Below are 22,194 nucleotides of genomic sequence, written 5' to 3'. Positions count from 1 at the left end.
TTTCGTCTGTACTCTTGTTTGTCTCTAAACTACGAAACAGCTGTATCAATTTTGATGTGTTTTTTGTTTAAGTTTAGTCGGGTTTATTTGAGATTGAAATCGACACTGTGAAGCTACTAGGATATTTTTTAAATGAATTAAATTTGACAGAACATTTAAATAAACGTCATTCTTCATTGTCTATATGTATGTTTGTTATACAGGCAGATTACTTCCTCTTTCCCTTCCATTTGGTTGAAATATGTTAATGAATACCACCAGGGATTAAGAAAAGAACGTATTGTCTATTGAGATGAGTTAAATATACCCAGCTGATACAATTACAAAAGTATAACTAATTTAACATTATCAATATCTTTATTTCATACAAGTCTTTTTTTAACGAATTTTGTAAATGAAAATAGTTTTTTTTATATTTAATTTACTTACGATAGGTCATTCAACTTTTCGTTTACAATTTGTTGGACTACAAGATCGAGCAACATTCCAAAACATCCATACATAAAAAATATACATATTTGGTTCGAAGGAGTTTTTTTAATATTATTTTTGCCATAAAAACTCCTTGCTACATTGTAGTAATGCACGGAACATACAAACTGTTTTAATTGTATACGATCATGGACCAATACTGCCTCCGTATCTACATTCCAATTTATAGTCGATCTTATGTGAAATGGATTATTTTATAAATAAATATAACTTTCATTAAAACTCTAAGTTTATAAAAGTATAGTATTTTAGCTTTTTAATTTATTATTAATAATTTCTGACAACACAAAGTTCTTACTTACTATTTGTAATATAATTTTAAAAAAATGACAAATATTTTGGCAACACTTTTTTTTGGGAGTTGCTAAAAAAATGGCTTGTGTATAAAGATCACACAAAAATTATGTCTTAAATTTTATTATAAATTCAAAAGCAATTATACAGAACCCATCCAAACAAATATATACCCATATAGTGGGATGAAAATATTAAAGGCAGATACGTTGTAAGCATCTGGTCATCTGACCTTGAAGTTTTATTTCAAACATTAATATTAGTATAAAGCTATGGATACCAGGAACTCATAAACGGGAGAATGATGAAGTAAAAAAATGCTAACGGATTAATAGCGTCTTTTTCCATCCGACATTAATAAAAATAATTTCATTTACATATTGTAATAAAAATAATACATTTACATTAACAAGCAAACTTACATTACATGACAAAAAAGGCTCAAGTAATTTTACACTCGCATAAATTTCACTAGTAACACCAATAAAACGCTAAGCAAAAAAAATATATTCTCAGTAACGCCGACAAGGCTTATAAGTGCTATAAAGATAATTAAAAGAGTAACGAGTCACTACATCTTGTATTTCAAACTGCCAATATAAGATGACTCTACTATTTGCGGGAACGCTACTGGGATAGCACGATAAATAGATACACAAGCAAAGGCAACCTTCATTCCTTCAACTTTTTGTGCAATCTCATCCCAAGCTTCATTGGAAAACGTATCTTATTTTTAAATCATTAAAGTTCAGATTTCATTGCAATAAACATCCATGAACTTGGACGTGAAATTTAATAAGCGATATTAGATTTTAACAACATTGATATTGTGTCTAATTTTGCTTGAATACGTTTAAACGCCTCCGGCTTCATTGACCGAGCTTAATAAATTAAGTTTTAGTGACACTTTTGTTTATTATCAAGAAGTAAGTGTAAATTTATTTTGAATACTATATTTAAAGTGGAATGCATTACTTATTGCTAGTATTGAGAATATCGTTTTAATCTTAGATTTGTGTCGTAAATCAAATTTGTTGTGCTGTGGACCCGGAAATGTGTTCGTGGTATATGGACGGACATTTATAGCATGTTCTGAAAACCATTTCATTAAACGGAATGGATAGGCTATTTTATTATTTTTGTACTGGGATGTCCCCAATGGCCCCGTGACTAGAATACGTGAACTTTACTTGCGGTTTTAATTTGGGCAAAGCACCATTGAAAATTTTTGGTACAATTTTTCCTATTCTGGAAAGGTAATCATCACGTGGAAAGAAAATGAGACATTTTTGAATATAAAAGAAGCAACATTACTTAAAAATGACTCGTTAAAGAATATCTTATTAGTAGCTAATCTTTATTTAAAAGAACTTCTAGAAAATCATGTTTAATGACGATTTGAAATTCGAAATGGACATTATTTTTCCTAATATGATCAACAAACGTTAAGCGACAAATTTCAATACTGCAATGTCTATACTATTATGTCAGTATCGTCAGTCAAGCTGATGAAATATTTTTGTCTCAAACATTCTCGGTATCACCCTTCGTGATTTGGAAAGCACGTAAAGCTACCGGACTTGCGACTAAACTCTCCAATTTTGTCGGATTTTCCGCGCAATTGAATTATAGGGGTGAGGGAATATAGTGCAACTACATTTGAACCAACACTTGTGCATTTTATTATGTTCTGCAACGTTAGCACTTGAGATTCACCACCTTGGCCGAAATTGGCCGATATTATCATGTATCCAACTAAATATGGACCAACGAAGTCTATTAAACTTCAAACTTTGACGATCTAGCAAAAGATATTGTTAAAGTGTGTGCCCTTATACCCTCGCTGAATACAGTGGACCGGAAGTCTACTGGAACAAGAGATAGATTAGGAGCTGGTCTACGTTCCGTTGAAGTATCACAATGCAAATTTAATTTATCTTGGTACTTTGATATCTTCAAACTTACAAAAGGAGTGTTCATTCATCTGTGCGTGGGTAGTTCACTACTACAATAAATGCCTCAAATAAAGGTTATAATTACTTATTAAAATGTTCAAACTATATTTTAATAAAACTTTGATTAATAAGAGAATTATTAAGATTTTAGTATTCATTTGGTATTTAAAACTAATAAATTCTTAGAATCTACATTCTGGATACTCTAAAATGACAATGATCAAAATTATTCGCAATAGTCTTTTTGAATAAAATAAATCTTAATTTTGATCCATAAACAAGACTCTAGACCAAAGACTGAGCTAAAATAAATGTTATTATGAACATAATATATGGATAGTATAGACGGAATATTCTTAAATCATATTCAGGCAAAAGCAATAATTCTTTTACTGGTAATTATTCCATTGAATGCATAAAAGGCTCCATACAAGTAGAATATAATTTATATTTATAAATAGAAACTGTAATACGAAATAGTTCATCAATATCTTATAAATAAAAAATTGATGCTGGAATAATCTTGACTATTTGACGGATTATCGTGAAAGTAGAATATGTATTTTTTATGGTTTTTGCTATGCACGTTATTTTCTCTGAGAAGTATGAATTAGCCAGCATAACTTGACACCAGTTACATAACGTCTTAGTTTTCATACATAATGGCGTATTGGCATTGTAAGAAAATTAATGAAATCACTTATGGAGCCAATGTCTATGGGTATCGGTGCCCTATTTGTATAAATTGATAATCGTAAGGGTAAACCCGCTGGAATTAGTAAATTGTGATGTCAAAGAGTTTCTTATATAACACTGCGTGTGTTAAATTGGGTAGGTACCAGTGGGTACTAGCCACTCGATAGATATTCTACCACAAAACAGCAGTACCCAGTATTATGATGTAACATCTTAATATTTAATTGGCGTATTGGCGGTATAAGGAATGGTTAATATTTCTCACTTTGCCATTATCTATAGGTGGTAACCATTTACCATAAAGTGGCTCATGTGCTCGTCCGCCTAACTATATCTTTAAAAAAAACTTAATTCTAGCCAGTTTGCTAGTGCCAGTGCTGTGCTTGAGAATATAAATATCATAAGAATGTAAAAGTTTGTACGTCATTTTTGTAGAAATTAATTAATAACGAAAATGAACCTTTATGTCATGACTTTTTATAATAAATTGAACTTCGAGTCTAAAATCAAATGGCTACATCTCAGCGGCAATTTGCTCTATTATTTTATTTTTAGAAGATTATTATTATATTTTTATTAAATACAGTTACTAAAGGATCATATTTGACGACCTCCGTAGTCGAGTGGTGTGTACACTGGTTTTCATGGATTCGCCACTCGATTCCCGGGTTCGATTTTCGGTCGAGTCGATGTATATTATCATTAATTTTCTATGTTGTCTTGGGTCTGGGTGTTTGTGGTATACCGTCGTTACGTTCTGATTTTCCATAGCACAAGTGCTTTAGCTACTTACATTGGGATGAGAGTAATGTATGTGATGTTGTCTCATATTTATTTGTTTATTTTATATTCATTTATTTTGGAAAAAGATAACGTTCGTGAACTTTTCAACCGACTTCAAAAAGGAGGAGGTTATCAATTCGTTTGTATTTTTTTTTGTATTATATACTGACCAGTATATCATCAATAGCTTTTCGAGGCGATGTCGCTTAATTTTTTACGAGAGCACTTAAAGATACTGAACCGAAGAGACGTGGCCAGTTAAAGTTGTCAAACTTACACTGTAACTCCAGTAATTAAAGTACTTTAAAACTTATAAGTATTTTAACTTGTGCACTCCAAACTCGTGTTACAACTTTAATTTACTCTTCTAACTGGGACGGTACAAATTTGTCTTTTATTAATTGCCCACATAGTTTTTTATTTATTTTGTTGAAGGCATCTAAACTGCATGTATGTTTAAAAAAAAATAGTAAATACTCTTTGTTGTTTTTATTGTATTTTCTAAAAATGAAAGTGACTCTGTCTGTCTATTTGTCGCTCGTTCTCTAACAAACCAATGAACCGAATTAGATGAAACTTGGTCTGAAGCAAACTTGAAGTCCAAGGATGGACTTAGGCCATTTTTTTGCTTAACACGTGACAACCAACCCCTTAAACACAAGCGAAGTCGCAGGCGACAACTAGTTTGATATAAATAGAACGTAGATAGATAAAGTGCCATCTGATGGGAAGTCGTCACCAACACATATTGGCGTTATAAGAAACATTAACCATTTCTATAAAAATCTACACAATTCCATCAAAATGCGAAACCTTTAAAGTAATAATACAATTACATTTATAATTTAAGTTACGTGAGCTGTTTTCAAAACTATAATGACAACCGTGCCGCAAAAACAGGTACGGAACCATTAAGACTATTTGAACGAGTTCTTTTACTTTTAAAAGTCAATATACCTTTTGTATCGGTCTGGAGACGATTAATTAATTTAATAGCGGCCTCTTTAATTATTATTTTTTGTACTTAAGTAATTATTTGGATGCCATCACAGACGAACGCCGTGTGATAACTTTATGGCTAAGTTATCGCTTCGAATATAATCACAGACCAAGAGCTGTAAGAAATGGCATGGGCAGATGTGCCATTTTTGTTTGCAAACGTCGACGGTGGTCATGACATGATCATGAACTTCAATCTCCCGTTCACAATTGAAACTCATCTGATGTTCCTTTCAGACCAACTCAACCCCTCTTTCCCATCCCTCTTGACTGTTAATTACCCTTTAAAATTATAGATACCAAATAAGAAATCTTGTGCGCATGGTCGTGTTTTTCTAGCTTGAGAAGCTTAAGGTTTAGCTTAGAGGGCCCCCCGAACTCCGGGGGCTTAGTGCACTGCACCACCTGCCCTACAATAGCTACGCCACTGTTTCAGACATTCAGTCTTCAACGACCTCCTGTAGAGGTATTCTGTAAAAAGAAACTCATAACTCACTGCATAAGGCGAACGTGAAATGTCAAAATTTAATTTATTTTTGTATCGAAACGTCAGTAGAGCAATGGTTTACGGGACGCTTAGCGATGTTAAAAAAACGAAGAGTCAATTCTGAATCCTTCTGAATCCTTTCTGAATCCCTACGAGTATAGAGTATCACCACTCGATGCACACACGAAATAAGCTTTATAAAAGGGGTTAATATATTTTGGCAATTCCTTATTTGATTTGTATCATTGCTACTATAATTTGATTTAAAAAAAATCGCGTATCAAAATGACATATCACTGTAAGTTGTCAACATTTCTGGAGTGAGATATGAAGTGAATTATTACATCGCAGAGCTCTGTAGCCATTTGTTACAATAACCAGGTTTCACCCACACTTTAAGATATAAGGCGAGTTTTCTTAAGTTCATGATAACCGCAGTTTCTGAGGATATATCCGTACATAGGAACTATGATGATAATTAACCCAAAGTTGTTCGTATATATTAATAGTGATACCATTTCCAAAGTATCGATTTTGTGAATTAATAAATGTCTGTTTGTAATATTAAAATAGCCATTTTTACTCAATGCATTTGTATGTATACACGGTACATATACCAAAATAACCTTTTTACAAATTTTGTCTATCTGTCTGTTTGTTCTTGCTTATCTAGAACGGTTGGACCGATTTTGACGGGAATTTTACTGGCAGATAGCTGATATAATAAAGAGTAACTTAGGCTCCAATAATATATTTTTTTTGTTTAATTCAAACGCGTACAATGTCGCGGGCATAGCTAGTCGTTAATAAAGCCCAAGTATTTTCCCATTACTGAGATCATTCTATCAAAATAATTAAAAGGGTTTTTATCTTTGTCACAGATATATCTAAAGAATTTTACTTCAATAATGTCTAACTCTATAATCTGAGTTCTATGATTAGAGATCTATGATTTTTTTTTATATACCATAAAAAAAACAGCATAACGACCCTATCACAAGATGCGTATTAAGCAAAAAATCAAAGAGTTACGAGATTCTATAAACGTAACTCACATTACCTTTAAAGAAATTGAATAGAATTTTTCAAAACCCTTTACCTACTTAAAACGTGATCGTACGCAACGATTTAACTTTTTTTTTAATATAAAAAGAATTCAATTGAATGATTCCATAGTAATCACGATTGCTCACGATTACTAAAAACGTATAAACCTGATCAGGTCTTTCTAAAGCAAAAATTTAAGGAAATTAAAAACAATTTTAAGCACTAAATTTCTAAATTGTTATCTATACAAAATAGTGCATAATTTCATATTAAATTAAAGTTTAAACTAACTCAATAATTTGCAATTCAACGGGGAAATGCTGCTAGCGTTCTTGCCAGCATTCCACGCGATCGTGATTTATGCAGTAACCATTTTTAATTCATATTTGTATATTTAAGGATTTAATGTTAATGTTTCTTATGTAACATTAATAACAACAATAAACAACAAAAGCCTGTAAATTTCCCACTATTGGGCTAAGGCCTCCTCTCCCTTTGAGAAGGTTCGGAACATATTCCACCACGCTGTTCCAATGCTGGTTGGTGGAATACATATGTGGCAGAATTTCTATGAAATTAGACACATGCAGTTTCCTCACGATATTTTCCTTCACCGCTGAGCTCAAAATGAATTATAAACAGAAATAAAGCTCATGAACATTCAGTGGTGCTTGCCTGGGTTTGAACCCGCAATCATCTGTTAAAATGCACGCGTTCTAACCACTGGGCGATCTCGGCTCTCGTGATGGTGATCGTAAGTAAACAAATCACTTCTATATACATGTATATACAGGTGTATCTTGTGCAATATATCCGGTTAAACCACAGAGCATATATTCGCGAAGTGCTGACATATAATTATGTCTAAATGTATGTATCACCTACAATGACCCACGCATGGTCTGTTTATATGTATGTATAGAAAGTTTATTAGTCTGTAAATTATCCGTACATAAATTTTAGTGTTGTAGGTAGTACATAGTAGCAAAAAGATTTATTTTCCTTTTTTTATATATTTTTTTTTCAGACTATTGAGAATACCCATGGAATACTCAATGGTTATACCTTATTCTGAAACGTAATTAACTAGGAATGTTAAACAATACCTTTAATAATGCTCGATTAGTATATTTTGGATATTTACATAGTAGGTACTTATTTTATGAGACACTTTAATATCGCTAAATTATAAAGTATACGCTGTGAGGGTTGTATTTCAATCTCAGAGCTCGAAATTTCTTTCGTGATATTGTTCAAGAAAATATTTTTATTTCATTAAAGTTTTCACTCGTGGCTTCTCTTTCACTTTATTAGATCTTCGTTAGTGAATCATAAAAGCTTATGCTCTCCCTAAATTTTGCTTCATACCAAAAGTCATCAAATTTGGTTACGTGGTTTAGTGAGAGAGACAGATATAGTTACTGTATCATTTAGAATAAATTATTTTAAAATGAAAAAAAAAGTAAGTCAGTGTGGGACACGTCTGCCAAGAAGACGACGAGCCTGAAGTCCAGCGAAGATCTATTTATGTTAAGTAAAAATATAAAACATAAAACGCCAAAATGTATAAATGTTAATTAGACATGGGCAACTGAGCCCATTGATGTTGTAAGCTAAATATAAAAAAAAAACTGTATCATTTATAATATTAGTCTAGATATCTGTTATTTTTGTCGGTCTTCCTATTCTCAATTCAAACAAGATCGCCGAAGATTCGAGAAATCTATATATACATTAGTACTCTTCCTGTATAAAAAAGGTTACGCAATTACATGTGCATTTATCTATAATTGGAATTGTGAACATCTTCAGTTTTCAAGCTATTAATATTTGTATTATTTTCAGTCCTATAGATCCCCAAGAGACAACGTACTGTGTGGTTGCATCACATCGAAAAAATTACACATCACTCTGCGCAGCACAATACGACGTCAGATCGAGTCGATCAGAGAAACGGAATCGCTTTAATTCAGATGAGGAGCAATCGAATGAAACAGATCGTTCGAAACTAAATTCGGTCAACAAAACTTCGTCTGAGACGAACAAAATTGACTTCGACACAGATGGATTTAATATCTTCGAAGAAAACTTTAAGAGTGTTTACAGGAGGAAGAAGTTCGGTAAGTTACTAAAATGGGCATTGATTTATTTGGCATTGATATGTATTGCGATGTTATCTTGTGATGGCAAATCACTATCACAATAGACCAGCTGACTTACGTCTTAACGCCATCGTAGCAAAAACAGGCTGTTATTTTGAGGAAATAAAATGGTGTCCCTGATGACAACAATATGCTTGGAGTAGTTTTTTGGATTGTATTGCTAGAAGACTGATATATTTGATTACACAAATTTGGCATAAAACAGACTCTGTCAAGTCTAACTCAAAATAGTCTTGTCGATTTTACCCTTATAGTGTTGATTGATGATAAATATCCTAATTTTATAACCTTAAAATTACATTAAGTACAATAACTATTTTTGTCAAACTCTCAAAGATGGAGCAATTTTGCTGCGGTAGTGTAATGTGTGAGTACCGATCTTAATCGAAGATTGTGGCCTCTAAAATAGGCAAGCCTCGTTTTCATCAATCGTAATTATATTTCAAATCGGTTGACAATTTTTTTGCTTGAAATTCTGCCATCAGTGAATAACCCAAATTGCATTCGAGCCGTGTGATACTCCAAACATGAATTGTGGCGGAGACATCCTAGCAGGTTCCTCATTTACAGGTTGTTACATCACAACATAAATAATTCCAAAGATGGAGAAATCATTACTGCTTATACATAAAACAAGCAGCTTAGAAAATTGAACAAGACAGGCTAATCATACGAGATTTGAATCGACTTATAATCATTTAATTTATTTGTTTTTTTTAGCACGATTTATTTTCTCAGAGATCGCTCATGTTAATTATTTCAAGTATGGTAAAAATGAGACCGCTCCAAGATTTCGATCTGTAATGTTCCGTTGTCAAGCTGTTTTATATTTCCGTAATGAGCTTTCATTGCATTAATATATTTATTTATTTTTTTTATGTTAACAGGTCGTAGTACTAGAGTATCGAATGAGGATCCAGTTATTGCGTGCGTCGGGGACAGGACGCATCATTTAATTGAAAATCTAGATCCAAGCACGGTACGTTCTCAAATTACATGGGAAAATTCATTACGATAACAGGAATCTTCCGCAAATTTCTTTTTACATTATTTTGTCAAAAATAGTGATATGATTTGTCTACAGTTTTATTTTACTTGGTGGTAGGGCTTTGTACAAGCATGTCTGTACAATAGTACTTGGTATTCTTGTGCTCCGGTTTGAAGGGTGAGTGAGCCGGTGTAACTACAGGCACAAGGGACATAACAACTTAGTTGCCAAGGTTGATGGCGCTTGGCGATGAAAGGAATGATTAATATTTCTTACAGCGCCTTTGTCTATGGATGGTGATGACCACTTACCATCAGGTGGCCTATATGCTCGTCTGCCAACCAATACAAAAAAAAACAGTTCTTAAAATTTGATGACTACTATTCGGTGTCGTTTTTTGCAGACGTATTTTGTTAGTATATTCGGTGTAGCCAGAGATCGAAGAGTTGGATCTTTACTTGCGACAGGCAACGTCCGACCTCGAACATCCACAGCCAAAAGACTACGAGAAAATATTCCGTATAAAGCTGACATAAAAGGAAAAAATGTTTATTACTTAAAGGTAAGACTTGAAGTTATCCATTTTATTATTCCAAGGTGGAATGAATGTGACCTTATTATAATACATTTTTGGAAATATGAGTTTCTCAGTTGCCTCATTTCAAACCGAGGGTACTTAATTTGAATAATGATATAAGTGTCGCACGTTCTCGTAAGAATTTTTATTGATGGTATTAAAAGTACACGTCTTAGGCTTTTTCTGATATTACGTCAATTATCGTCAAACCGACCTCAGCATACATTTTACGCTTATTAATTACGTAATTATACTGTACATTATCGTTGCGTTTAAGATTTAGGTTAGATTAAGTGAATTATGAAGCAAATACATCTAAACGGTATTTCTAGATAAATATAATAACAGTATATTACGATGTTTTAAAATCTCCTATACGTTCAATAAATGGAAGTTCCCTGTTTGTCATTTGTTAAAAGTTTGACATGAATCATCAAGAGTATATATTTTTGTATATTATTTTTTTAATAGAAATGATTACTTTATTTTAGACTACATCAGGTGGATCTGGTATTTGGCTGGTTGTGTCGACGTGCGGAGGATCGGTCGATATAGAAGTGTCTGTGAGAGGAAAACGATTGTACATGGCTAAAAATATAGGTTAGTGATTATTTAAAACAAACTATGAATTAAATATTAATTAATTTATTGATGTTTTTAAGAGCCAAAAAAAATACTGGTAATAATGTATGGAAACGTTTTTCAGAATCTCATTTAAAGTTTTATGTACCAGCGCCTATAACAAGTTCATCTATTCAAGAAACTAGCGATGAAGGATCCGTACAATTTGACTCAAGCTCTGAAGAATCTAAAATAAGATATGTCTTGCGAGTTATACCGAATAAAAGGTATCGAGATGAAGCTGTGACGCTCGAGGTAAGGGCTTAGTTTTCATTTATGAACATTCATTACAACATTTTTGTTTATGGAATAGGTGGTCACCATCACACATAGACAATGACGCTGTAAGAAATATTAACTATTCCTTACATCGTCAATGTGCCACCAACCTTGGGAACTAAGATGTTATGTGCCGTTCCCTTGTGCCGGTAGTTACACTGGCTCACTAACCCTTCAAACCGGAACACAACAATACTGAGTACTGTTATTTGGCGGTAGAATAACTGATGATTCGATGGTACCTACCCAGACGGGCTTGCACAAAGCCCTACCACCAAGTGATAGATTAAATTCTTTTGTCCTCACAATGTATCTTTTTTTTCTTGTTTATTTATTTTCTTTCTTTTAACTAAATATGATTTATGCATATGTATCTATCGACCTAGTAAATAAGCCAGCGTGGAATGTATTTTTTATTATATAACATAATGTTTATATGCGAGAGCATCTAAATGGTGATTTGTTAAATATGTTTGTCATTTATTATTTTTAATTTCACTGTTTGCTTTCCTAATAAAATAAAATAAAAAAATTAAAGAAAAGTTTTGCCAAGTTAAAAATGGAATTTTAAATTACCATTTTAGAAGGACGTTCAATAATATTATATTTAAACAAGTTACAAGCCAATCATATAGCAAGTATGTTGAAGTCGTAAGAACAACACATTTGTTTTCCAATTTAAATTTCAGATTTTAGAAGTAAAATTCTTTAGGCGTAAAATTTAAAGGTCATTTCAATATATCAATATGAAACGTCTGTGATAATAATAAGTATCTACGTTGTTTGTTGCATTGGCAGTTTTAAACCATATAGCCTGCATGGCGTTCAATTAACATATTTAGTTAAAATTAAGTTAATATTTTTAGTATGCTTAAAAATTAAAGACTGACTATGAAAAGAAAAGTAACCCGAATGTTATAGAGAAAATTATATAATTAGTGTTATTTCAGTAGTTCGGGATGGCCAAAATAATATTATCGTTTTACAATGATGCTCCAATCTCTCTATCTTTTGTTAGACTGCCACGCTATCATCCTATTGTTTTCTAATGACAGCTCAATTTAAAATATTAAATAGTGTTACATGCCAGTGTTAAATGCTATGCCATATAAAATAATATTAATTACAGTTTTACAAATTATTGATCAATTAACTACAATAATAATTGTATATAATAAAGTAAATTCAATAGCCCTTGCTATATTCAATAATAATGTGCTATAAATTATGATATTGAATCAAATGTCATAACATCGTATTGAAGGTTAAGGTTACTCTCGTAACATTACTTAAAAAATGTAATAAGCGAATTACATCACTTATTATAGAATTATTAGCCTGATACCCTCGTGTTAACGACATTATTGTACCCAGTATTTGAATTTAGAATACTAAATTAAATATTCTTATTTTTGGAAATCTTAAAATCTTTTTCGTATGTATAATATACTCGTCTTTATTACTAGTAAGTATACTTGTGTTTCCTTTACGAAAAACAATACGACTGATTAACTGACTCTAGCATTTTAATACTTAGCAAAATACGTCATCAAAATGAATGTCATTTTAAACAAAGTTTTTATTATAAAACGTTCGATTTTCAAATATAACCTTTTAATGATAGAATGTATGGCTGAACAAATAAAGGAATTGCATAAACAGTACTTCAGTTACAGCACTTTCAAAGTACTAATTGCATTCAACAACAAACTGCTCGACTGATCGAGTTACACAAAAATAAAAGTCTGAGACATTGAAACAAGCAACGCAGTGACTAGCTGTAAATTTTAAGACTTACAGCAACAGCTGTGCCATTCTAGAATTCACTTCGTTACTCACTTGTGAAATGTTCCGTTTTCGCTTTTTCTGAAAGCTGTTGTTGTTTATCTTTGACTGTATCTACCTATTTATTTTCTACTAGTAGTCACCCGCGACTTCCCTTCCGTTTTAGGCTGTTGGATATCATGTTCTAGACAAAAAAAATTTCCATAATTGTCATTTCTTGGCGTTCAAGATTGCTTCATACCATATTTCATGAAATTCGGTTCAGCAGTTTTGTCGTGAAAGAGCCATAGTCAAATAGACAGACAGAGTTACTTTTACATTTATAATATTAATATAGGGAATGTGGATAAAAATAACATTATTTTCAACCGACTTCAAAAAGGAGGAGGTTATCAATTCGTCTGTATTTTTTTTTTTTTTTTTTTTTTTTTTTTATGTTTGTTACCTCATAACTTTTTACTGGGAGGACCGATTTTGATATTTTTTTTTTTGTTTGAAAGGTAGTGCTTCCCGTGGGGTCCCATTTTTTTTTTATTTTTTTCCGATGATGGTATCCGTATGAAAACGTCGTAAGTCTTAAATTTGCATTATGGATGTGCGCGATAAATAGGTGAATAACTCAAAATTGGTTGGCACAATTTTGATGAATCTTTTAAAATTATAAAGGACATACTTTAAGGGTAATTTGGTGAAAGTTTGGTAAGTTTCTGAGTATAGTATCCATGACAAATTAAGGGAACGGGAGGGAACGGAACAATTCTGAGGAGCACGTTAGCAATACTCGGTCGAATCTTTTATTTATGGGTTACTTGGATATTTAAATCACCTTCCGGAACGTGGTTATGTTCATGTAATTGTCATAATCGAATATTATAATTAACTAGCGACCCGCCCCGACTTCTCACGGGTGCAAAACTGATACTAAATATACTAAAGAATTTGTTTATTTACGACACACATTGCAAACTTCTAAAATTGTCAGTGTTTCTTTACTATATTGTTCATTTATTATCTCACACAAACCTTCCCCTTGAATCACACTATCTATTAAAAAAAACCGCATCAAAATCCGTTGCGTAGTTTTAAAGATATAGGGACAGAGAAAGCGACTTTTTTTATACTATGTATTGACGGAACTCCTAAACGGCTTACAGTTAGGGTGCGATTTGGAACACAATTTCTTACTGTCTTTAATCAAATTTTGTGTATATGATGTGATGTCATATGATGTACGACATAGCATACGAATAGCTCTTTTGCAAAGATTTTTTACTGAGGTCGATTACAGCTCATTCGAGGGTGGTACCTTGTAGTTTATGCCGCATGACGTATTAAAGCCGCATTTTCGAAAATCTATTTTTCCTTTATTCGAAAGTTTCTTTTGAAATTGTCCCCGAAGTAGTTTCTGATTCATATAAACGGCACGCTTAATCTATCCATATTAAGAATAAAATGTTAGTCTACATCAGCTTCACTTAAAATCAAAAAATAAATAAAATTTTAACAAAAAGAAAAACCGACTTCAAACAAAACACTATTTTAAAACAAATAAAAATGCACTAAAAAGTAATAAAAATAATTTAATATTTAACATATTTTTGAGAGTCCTCCTAGGTAAAATGAAATGAAAAATATTAGACTACTTAAAAGTCGATTTACGATTATATAATGTAGTTATAATTATTGCTATATTTGAAGTCGGTTTTTCTTTTTGTTAAAATTTTATTTTTTATATATAGCATTAAATCTGTAGTACGAGTAGTGATACCATATTATTGTAACATCAGTTACGTTTATCAATTTAGAACGTTTTTATTATTATTATTGGCTGTTAAACTTCATATGTATATACAGATTACATAAACCATAAAAGAATTACACTCTTATTTGGTTATATATTCTGTAACTTATTAAGATCAAAATAGATTGCGTTCGTGTCTCAAAATAATATTTTTTTTCCAGCTAACAGCTTCAACTTCACGGTGGGGCATGAGTACTCCAGAACTGGTGGAAGATGGTGGCACAATTCGTGAATTGAGACCGAAGAGATCATGTAAATCAGTCGACATTGCCTTCCTTCCCGCAACCCATAATGCTACTGATGTTATTAGGTAACATTCCACTGATCATTTTTTATGCCTAATAAAAGTTATTACATACTAGCATACTCGATATCAAAATTAAAAAAAAAAAATCTACAAGAGCGTTTAAATAATAGATAATGCTACGAAGTATTATTAAAAAATAATTGTTCGAAATTTAAAAATTCGAATAAAAGCATAAGAACATCGTAATTTTTTTTTATATTTTGTAACGGTTTTAATTTTACTACATTTTTTTTTTTAATTTCAGATATTGTATATTTTCTCGTGAAATAATAAACAGTGATAGCTCGATTTGTTCTCTATCAAAAAAATCTTCAACGAATACTCAATGTATAAGTCATATGCAGCGACCACCGTAAGTATAGTTTTTGATTAAAGATTTTTATCTTGTATTACCTTTTACAATAGCGAATATTGTAAGAAGTGTTTAAAATTTACGATTAATTTGTAGTTGTTTATTTTTAGAGTTTTTAATATTGTGAAGTAACAGCCTGTCAAAATCCCACAGTATAATATAGCTACCTTCCCTAATCTTTTTCATCATGGTACTAACTACAATACGTTCTTTTTTTGAACAAAACATCAAAATTTCCTCCAAAATTTATCAGTTATCCATAGGACGTTTCTCTTTTCCACGTTGCACGAACTAAACTATTAGGAGTGAAACGTGAAAGTCGATTAGTATGATAATTTCGGTTTTTACAGAAAAATTTGACTTTGATATTCTAACATTCCAACAAATTGTTTAATTAGTGACCAAGAGAAACCCTTTCGTTTTAGCCTGATTCATTAAGATTCATTAAAAGTCGAGATGGCCCAAGAGTCGAGATGGCCCAGTGGTAAAAACGCGTGCATCTTAACCGATGATTGCGGGTTCAAACCCAGGCAAGCACCGCAGATTCATGTGCTTAATTTGTCTTTATAATTCATCTCGTGCTCGGCGGTGAAGGAAAACATCGTGAGGAAACCTGCATGTGACAAATTTCATAGAAGTTCTGCCACATGTGTATTCCACCAACCCGCATTGGAACAGCGTGGTGGAACCTTCAAAACCTTCTCCTCAAAGAGAGAGGAGGCCTTTAGTCCCGCAGTGGGAATTTACAGGCTGTTGCTGTTGTTGATTCATTAATACTCCATTTTAATGTTTTACGATTATATTTCAGAACAAGGGTAATTGTACAAAAAGTCGTCGGTTTAAAAGCAGGAAGAAAGTACGCCATACAAGTAACTGCCTCGTCAAAAGGAAGCTCCGTGCCATACAACATTTTATACGTCGATACCAATGTGTCTTGTAAAGATGAAAATTAAACGTATTTAGCGCGTTAGAAAATCAGTATTAGCTACATTAGTTTTATTGTCAGTGTATTTTGAATTTTTAGTGAATATTTTTCAACCGGTTGTACTGGTTTTAAGCTTTGTGTACATATAAATCATAAAAGCGCTGAAGAAATCTCTATTTATTTTTCTTAATCATACTATATTAAAATATAATTTGTGAAATATAATTAATTATAAGTTTTTTAAAGTAAGTTTATTTTATTCATAAGAAAAAAATTGAGAGGCATTTCTTGTAATTAATTACTATAAAAATCTGTCGATAACATATTGTTAATTTAATATTATATCCTAATCGTTTTCCTAATAGATTTAGATCAATAACTATTAACCTTTTATATTATGTACTTTTATTATATTATGTAAGTTACTTATGGCATTTAGTTGAACAGATTGTAAGTTCCTACTATTTTTATGCAGAGTGTATTTAAAGAAACAATTATTAAAAAATCTAGATAGTAATTTATGAGTGCTTATTTCCCTTGTATAATATTATTTAAAGCACATACAATTTATATCACGAAAAAATATATTACAACAGAATTACATAAAATAAATCTAGTAATTTGGTTGAGGCTTTAAAATTTTATATACATACATACATTGCTACATTTTTGACACAATAAACTATATTAACTAATTTTAATATTTGACCCTAATTTAGCTATGCCTTTATGAACCAAACATTTTTTTTTTAAACTTTTTTAACAAAAATATATTTTAATTAGAACATACAAAATACAATATTGAAATATAAAAAAAAACAATTTACTATGAGAAAAATGGTAGTTTCGATACAACCATTTTTTTCCTTGCTTATGAAAGAAAATTTTGTAATTGTTAGAAACAATTCTTTATGCTAATACATTTATATTATAATTATATATTTAATAAACTCATATTTTTTTAGTGTATCCGTCTTCGTAAGTGTAATCGATTTTAAAACTGGTATGGCTGTATAAAATAATACAAGATGTTTTCCCGCGAAAACGGATTATTAAAAAAACAAGAGAAAATGGCGCATGGAACATTTTTAAAATAATTATTGTAAAAGATTTAATTTGTAAACTTCGGGGCAATAATATAAAAATAAAACCTGAAATAAATAAATATGTATTATACTTTCTACTGGCGTATTTAATATTATATTGTATTTTTATTTTTTGCTCATTAAAAGTAGTCAAATATTAATTATTGATGATAATTCCTAACGAAGGAGCTAGTTCCCTAAATAATATTATATTACATTACAGCTACTACACGCAGTAATTATAACTGAGATTTTAGTTTTTGGGACCGTTATCCATAACGATTATTATTAAACTAAAACGTCAACGTCAGCGTATCATTTGACATCTTTGAACGGGACACCGAGAAGCGTGAATGTCAGTGTCATCCTAAAAAAAAACATTATAGCTATTAAGTATCAAATCATTTGAAAAAAATACTATAAATCAATATAAAAATATATAAATCATGAGTACAAACGACAAACAATTCTTCGGCCCCTTAACTTTACATCAGAAAAGTGAAAAGCCATCAATTTTTAAGTCTGAAAAACCGACGGAATGTGCCTGTGTTTTGTGCGATGATATATTCCCGTTACCGTCTTCCGAGAAGCAATTTCTAACACATTTGTTCATGGAACATCGTCTAGTTATAGCTGATGTTAACGAAATTGCTGACTTGAGAAGTTATATGAAGTATTGGAAACAGAGATTTAAAGGTAATCATAAACTTCGTTTACCTTTTTCAGCTGTAAATAAATGAATAATCTTAGCATATAACAAAAAAACTTGATTGTTGTTGACCGTTGAAAAGTTCCTTTGTCTGTTAATCCTTGTTGTAGGAACTGGTCATAGATACTATGAAAATGTACTTAATTAAATTTATTATTGTAAGGGAATCTATGTGTCCAATTTCTATTCTGTTCATCTGTTATCTTGCAAGATTTAACATTCACTTGCAAAATTTAATGTCAGATATGATAAATAAAAGCTTATGAAACTAATACAATATGCATATATTTAATAATATTATTATCATTCAATGACAAGTAATATAATAAAAATTGATTTACAATCTGAAAATATTAAGCAATTATATGATTACAAATTATGTTAATAATAGTTTAATTAAATTAAATTAATGATTTCTTTTTTCAGATCAAAATTTGCCATACTATTGCACAACTATGCTTCTCGATAACAAACCAGACGGTACAAAGTCTAAAAATGAAGAATACTTCCTATTAAGCGATGTGTTACCCGAGGACAAGGAACTACGAAGCAATCTTAGGCAGAGCAAATTGGAAATTCTGTTAGAAAGGCATGCATTTGAAAGAGAAGATAAAAATTACTCAAAAGAGTGTCTCTTTTGTCGATATGTCTCAAACGGCACTAGAGCGAGCTATTTAAATCATTTGTATGAAAAACACAATTTTCATATTGCAAAGCCTGATAATTTAATATTTGTAGATGACCTAGTGGATTTAATAGCTTCAAAATTGGAAAAACTTCAGTGCATTTTTTGTGAAGGCTTGTTCAAAGATCGCACAATTTTAAAAGAGCACATGAGAAAGAAAGGTCATAAGCGAATAAACCCAGCAAATAAGGAATATGATAAATTCTTTTTAGTCAATTATGTTGGTGATAAGCAGACTGTACCTACTTATAGACTGAACAAACCAAATACATCGAAATATTCGAATGCTAATAAAGAAGACTATGAACAGGATTCCAACGTAGACAGTGATCCCGAATGGTCAGAGTGGACTGAAGAAAATGGACCTTTGATAACTTGCCTCCTCTGTGATCAGACTGAAATGGAGTTTGAGAACATTCTAGATCACATGGAAAGAAAGCATGAATTCTCTTTTTCAAAAGCAACATCTGGTTTTGATTTTTATCATAAAATAAAAATTGTGAACTACATCCGACGACAAATACATTTAAAACAATGTCTGTCCTGTGAAACAAAGTTTGATGATTCGAGAAATTTGGAAAAGCATTTGAAGGAAATGAAGCATTGGACTCTCCATAAGGAGAAGTGGGACCGACCAGAATATTACTTTCCGACGTACGAAGACGATTTGTTCCTATGTTTTATTCATGATGAGGATGAAAGTTGGTGGTCAAGTGATGAACAAGAAATCGAAAATCAGAATAATATGTGCGATAATATATCAAAAGAAATGGCATTATCTGTTTTAAGTGATTAAGGCGTTACTTATTAATATTTTACATGAAAATTGATGTCTTCTTATATGAGACGATAGATAGATGTGCTACAATTTTTAAAATATAATGTCTATAAAAGATATTTATTAACTAGTCTAATTTTTACTGGATTTGTAGATGGTATCAAAAATACAAATTGCATTTGAACTTGGTATAAACTTTTTATATAGAATCTAACCATTTGTATAGTATATTATAGTCTGTTCGCGTTAAGAATGCAGTGAGTTGTCATTGTTTACCGGCCCCTTTGACCAATCAAATCTTTTCAAATTACAAAGTCAAGTTCACATTGAACAGGTAAAGACATAAGTTCGAACGTGATGGTTGTGGATTTAATTAATTATTAACTGATATTTAAAAAAAAATGAATACCACACCAATTTGTAAAAATAAAAGTGCGAGAAATGATGCGACCACGTCTTACAAGAAGAAATTGTTCATTACACTTACCCTTTAAAACAAATATAATTTGTTGGAATTTTAACACAAATATACAAACACCTTTACCCTGCTGTTAAAAAGATTTGATTGGTCAGGGGGCGGAGTAAGGCCGATAAACAGTGACAACTCACTGCATTCTTAACGCGAACAGACTATAGTGAATATGCATAATATTTATAGGCTGATATTATAAAGTAAACTAAAACTGCCAGATTAGTGAATGAATTTGAATTCTTGCTTAGGCCAAATAAAGGCTTTTATACTAATAAACATTATCTCAACTTGTTGAAATTCAATTATCTAAAGAGCAGAGTTTTTTTAAATCCCAAATAAAAAGAAACTACTGAACCAATATTCATAAAATTTACACCAAAAGATGTAGCAAGTTTTAGACAAGGTCTTAGTATGCACCTAATATTATATGAGTAGTTGTGATTTGCATTTTCACCCGCAAATATGTCTAGCGGGAGTTTTGTGTTCATGTCAACGATAAGTCTATAATTTATATGAATTGATCATTATTGGGAGATTATGAAAGCAATACCTTTATTTAAACTAGTTATATCTGGATGTTGTGTACAAACTATTAACCAGTTATAACTGGATATTAATAAGCAATCTTTGAAACACTGGTGCAAATAAGGTTGGTAAATTAGTTAAATAAATTTTATATAAGTAAGTTGTATAAGGCAATATATTTGTATGGTTATGACAATTATTTTAAAACATAAAAATATATATTTAGTCAATTTAAATAGAACTTGAGAGCATCTAATATTTTTTTTATTATCTATAGTTATTTCAAATTTGTCATTAATCATATTTTATGATTATAAATTAAAAACAGATAAAGCGCGTTGAACATTACAGTGAAACAACAAAATCGAATACAAATTCCCAGGAGCTTGTTCATAATCAATAATAAAAAGTTTATTTCAAATCTTCCGATCAGTTGACTTGCCTTTTGTTTTATTATCTGTGTTTAAAGAGATGAAGAAAAAGTAAACAAGCATTGGTTTTAAAACTATTAAATTATTTAAACGCAAAAGGATACTCAGATCTTAGATTATGATTTATATATCTAGATCAGTAGTTCCCAAACTCATTTTTCTCGTATACCACTTTCAAAATTTTATTGATTTTGGTGGATCCCTGCTGTGTCGCTTCTGAGTTCTGTCCCTGTATTCCGATAAGTAAAATAAAAACGAAAAATAGTACATTTTCTAACACTTTACTTATTAAAAGAATAGAAAAACAAGAAAAAATTAATAAGGTAATATAACTATTCTTACGATTTTGCTCTTTATTATCAAAAGCAGATACATTTTAGTGGACCCATTAACTTTAACCCCATTTTTTATTCACGCCTACGTAGAGTCCCATCATGTCTCACGTGGACCCCTGGGGGTCCTCTTGGACCACTTTGGGAATCACTGATCTAGATAGAGTGTCGCAGTAGGACAAAACTAAAACAAACGTTCCCAATGTATTATCTTGTTTGACACTCGTCAAACTATATACTGTCTTTATTAGTGTGTGTTTTCCGTGGCCAACTGTTTTTTTCGATGCGTTCTCAGCTTTGACAGTCGATCTAGGCATATAAATAATCGAACATAGATTAACTAAAAAAAACGCAGGAGTAGCGCGCGAAACAATATAGTGGAATAAAGTCAATGGTAATTTTCGGTAGTGCGAATCTGCATCTTTTTGTATTTATCTCAAAAGTAACACGTATAGCTAAAAAAAAAGTAAAGTAACAGCCTGGTAAATTCCCACTGCTGGGCAAAGGCCTCCTCTCCTCGTCTCTGTTTATAATTAATCTCATGCCCGGCGGTGAAGAAAAACATCGCGAGGAAACCTGCATGTGTCTAATTTCATCGAAATTCAGCCACATGTGCATTCCACCAAC

At 31.4% G+C, this 22,194-nt stretch overlaps 2 protein-coding genes across 2 annotated transcripts in view; both read left to right on the top strand.

The window, feature by feature from the left end:
• Window positions 1–16,839, top strand: part of LOC124537094 (protein NDNF-like) — a 48,823-nt gene extending 31,984 nt beyond the window's left edge. Inside the window, exons 6-13 of the mRNA XM_047113811.1 lie at window positions 8,599–8,873; window positions 9,803–9,894; window positions 10,307–10,465; window positions 10,972–11,080; window positions 11,187–11,356; window positions 15,128–15,276; window positions 15,518–15,625; window positions 16,434–16,839. Coding sequence (XP_046969767.1) covers window positions 8,599–8,873; window positions 9,803–9,894; window positions 10,307–10,465; window positions 10,972–11,080; window positions 11,187–11,356; window positions 15,128–15,276; window positions 15,518–15,625; window positions 16,434–16,578 — 1,207 coding nt within the window. The 3' untranslated portion in view covers window positions 16,579–16,839. The remainder of the gene's footprint in view (window positions 1–8,598; window positions 8,874–9,802; window positions 9,895–10,306; window positions 10,466–10,971; window positions 11,081–11,186; window positions 11,357–15,127; window positions 15,277–15,517; window positions 15,626–16,433) is intronic.
• A 1,137-nt stretch (window positions 16,840–17,976) lies between these two features.
• Window positions 17,977–19,872, top strand: LOC124537010 (zinc finger protein 277). The gene is made up of 2 exons (XM_047113716.1): window positions 17,977–18,331; window positions 18,771–19,872. Exons 1-2 carry the CDS (start codon window positions 18,082–18,084, stop codon window positions 19,823–19,825), a joined length of 1,305 nt encoding a protein of 434 aa, XP_046969672.1. The 5' UTR covers window positions 17,977–18,081; the 3' UTR covers window positions 19,826–19,872.
• The last annotated feature ends 2,322 nt before the right edge of the window (window positions 19,873–22,194 follow it).

This window comes from Vanessa cardui, chromosome 17, assembly GCF_905220365.1.
Source record: "Vanessa cardui chromosome 17, ilVanCard2.1, whole genome shotgun sequence".
NCBI classification, from domain to species: domain Eukaryota; kingdom Metazoa; phylum Arthropoda; class Insecta; order Lepidoptera; family Nymphalidae; genus Vanessa; species Vanessa cardui.
This window is presented reverse-complemented; position numbering and strand designations above follow the sequence as displayed.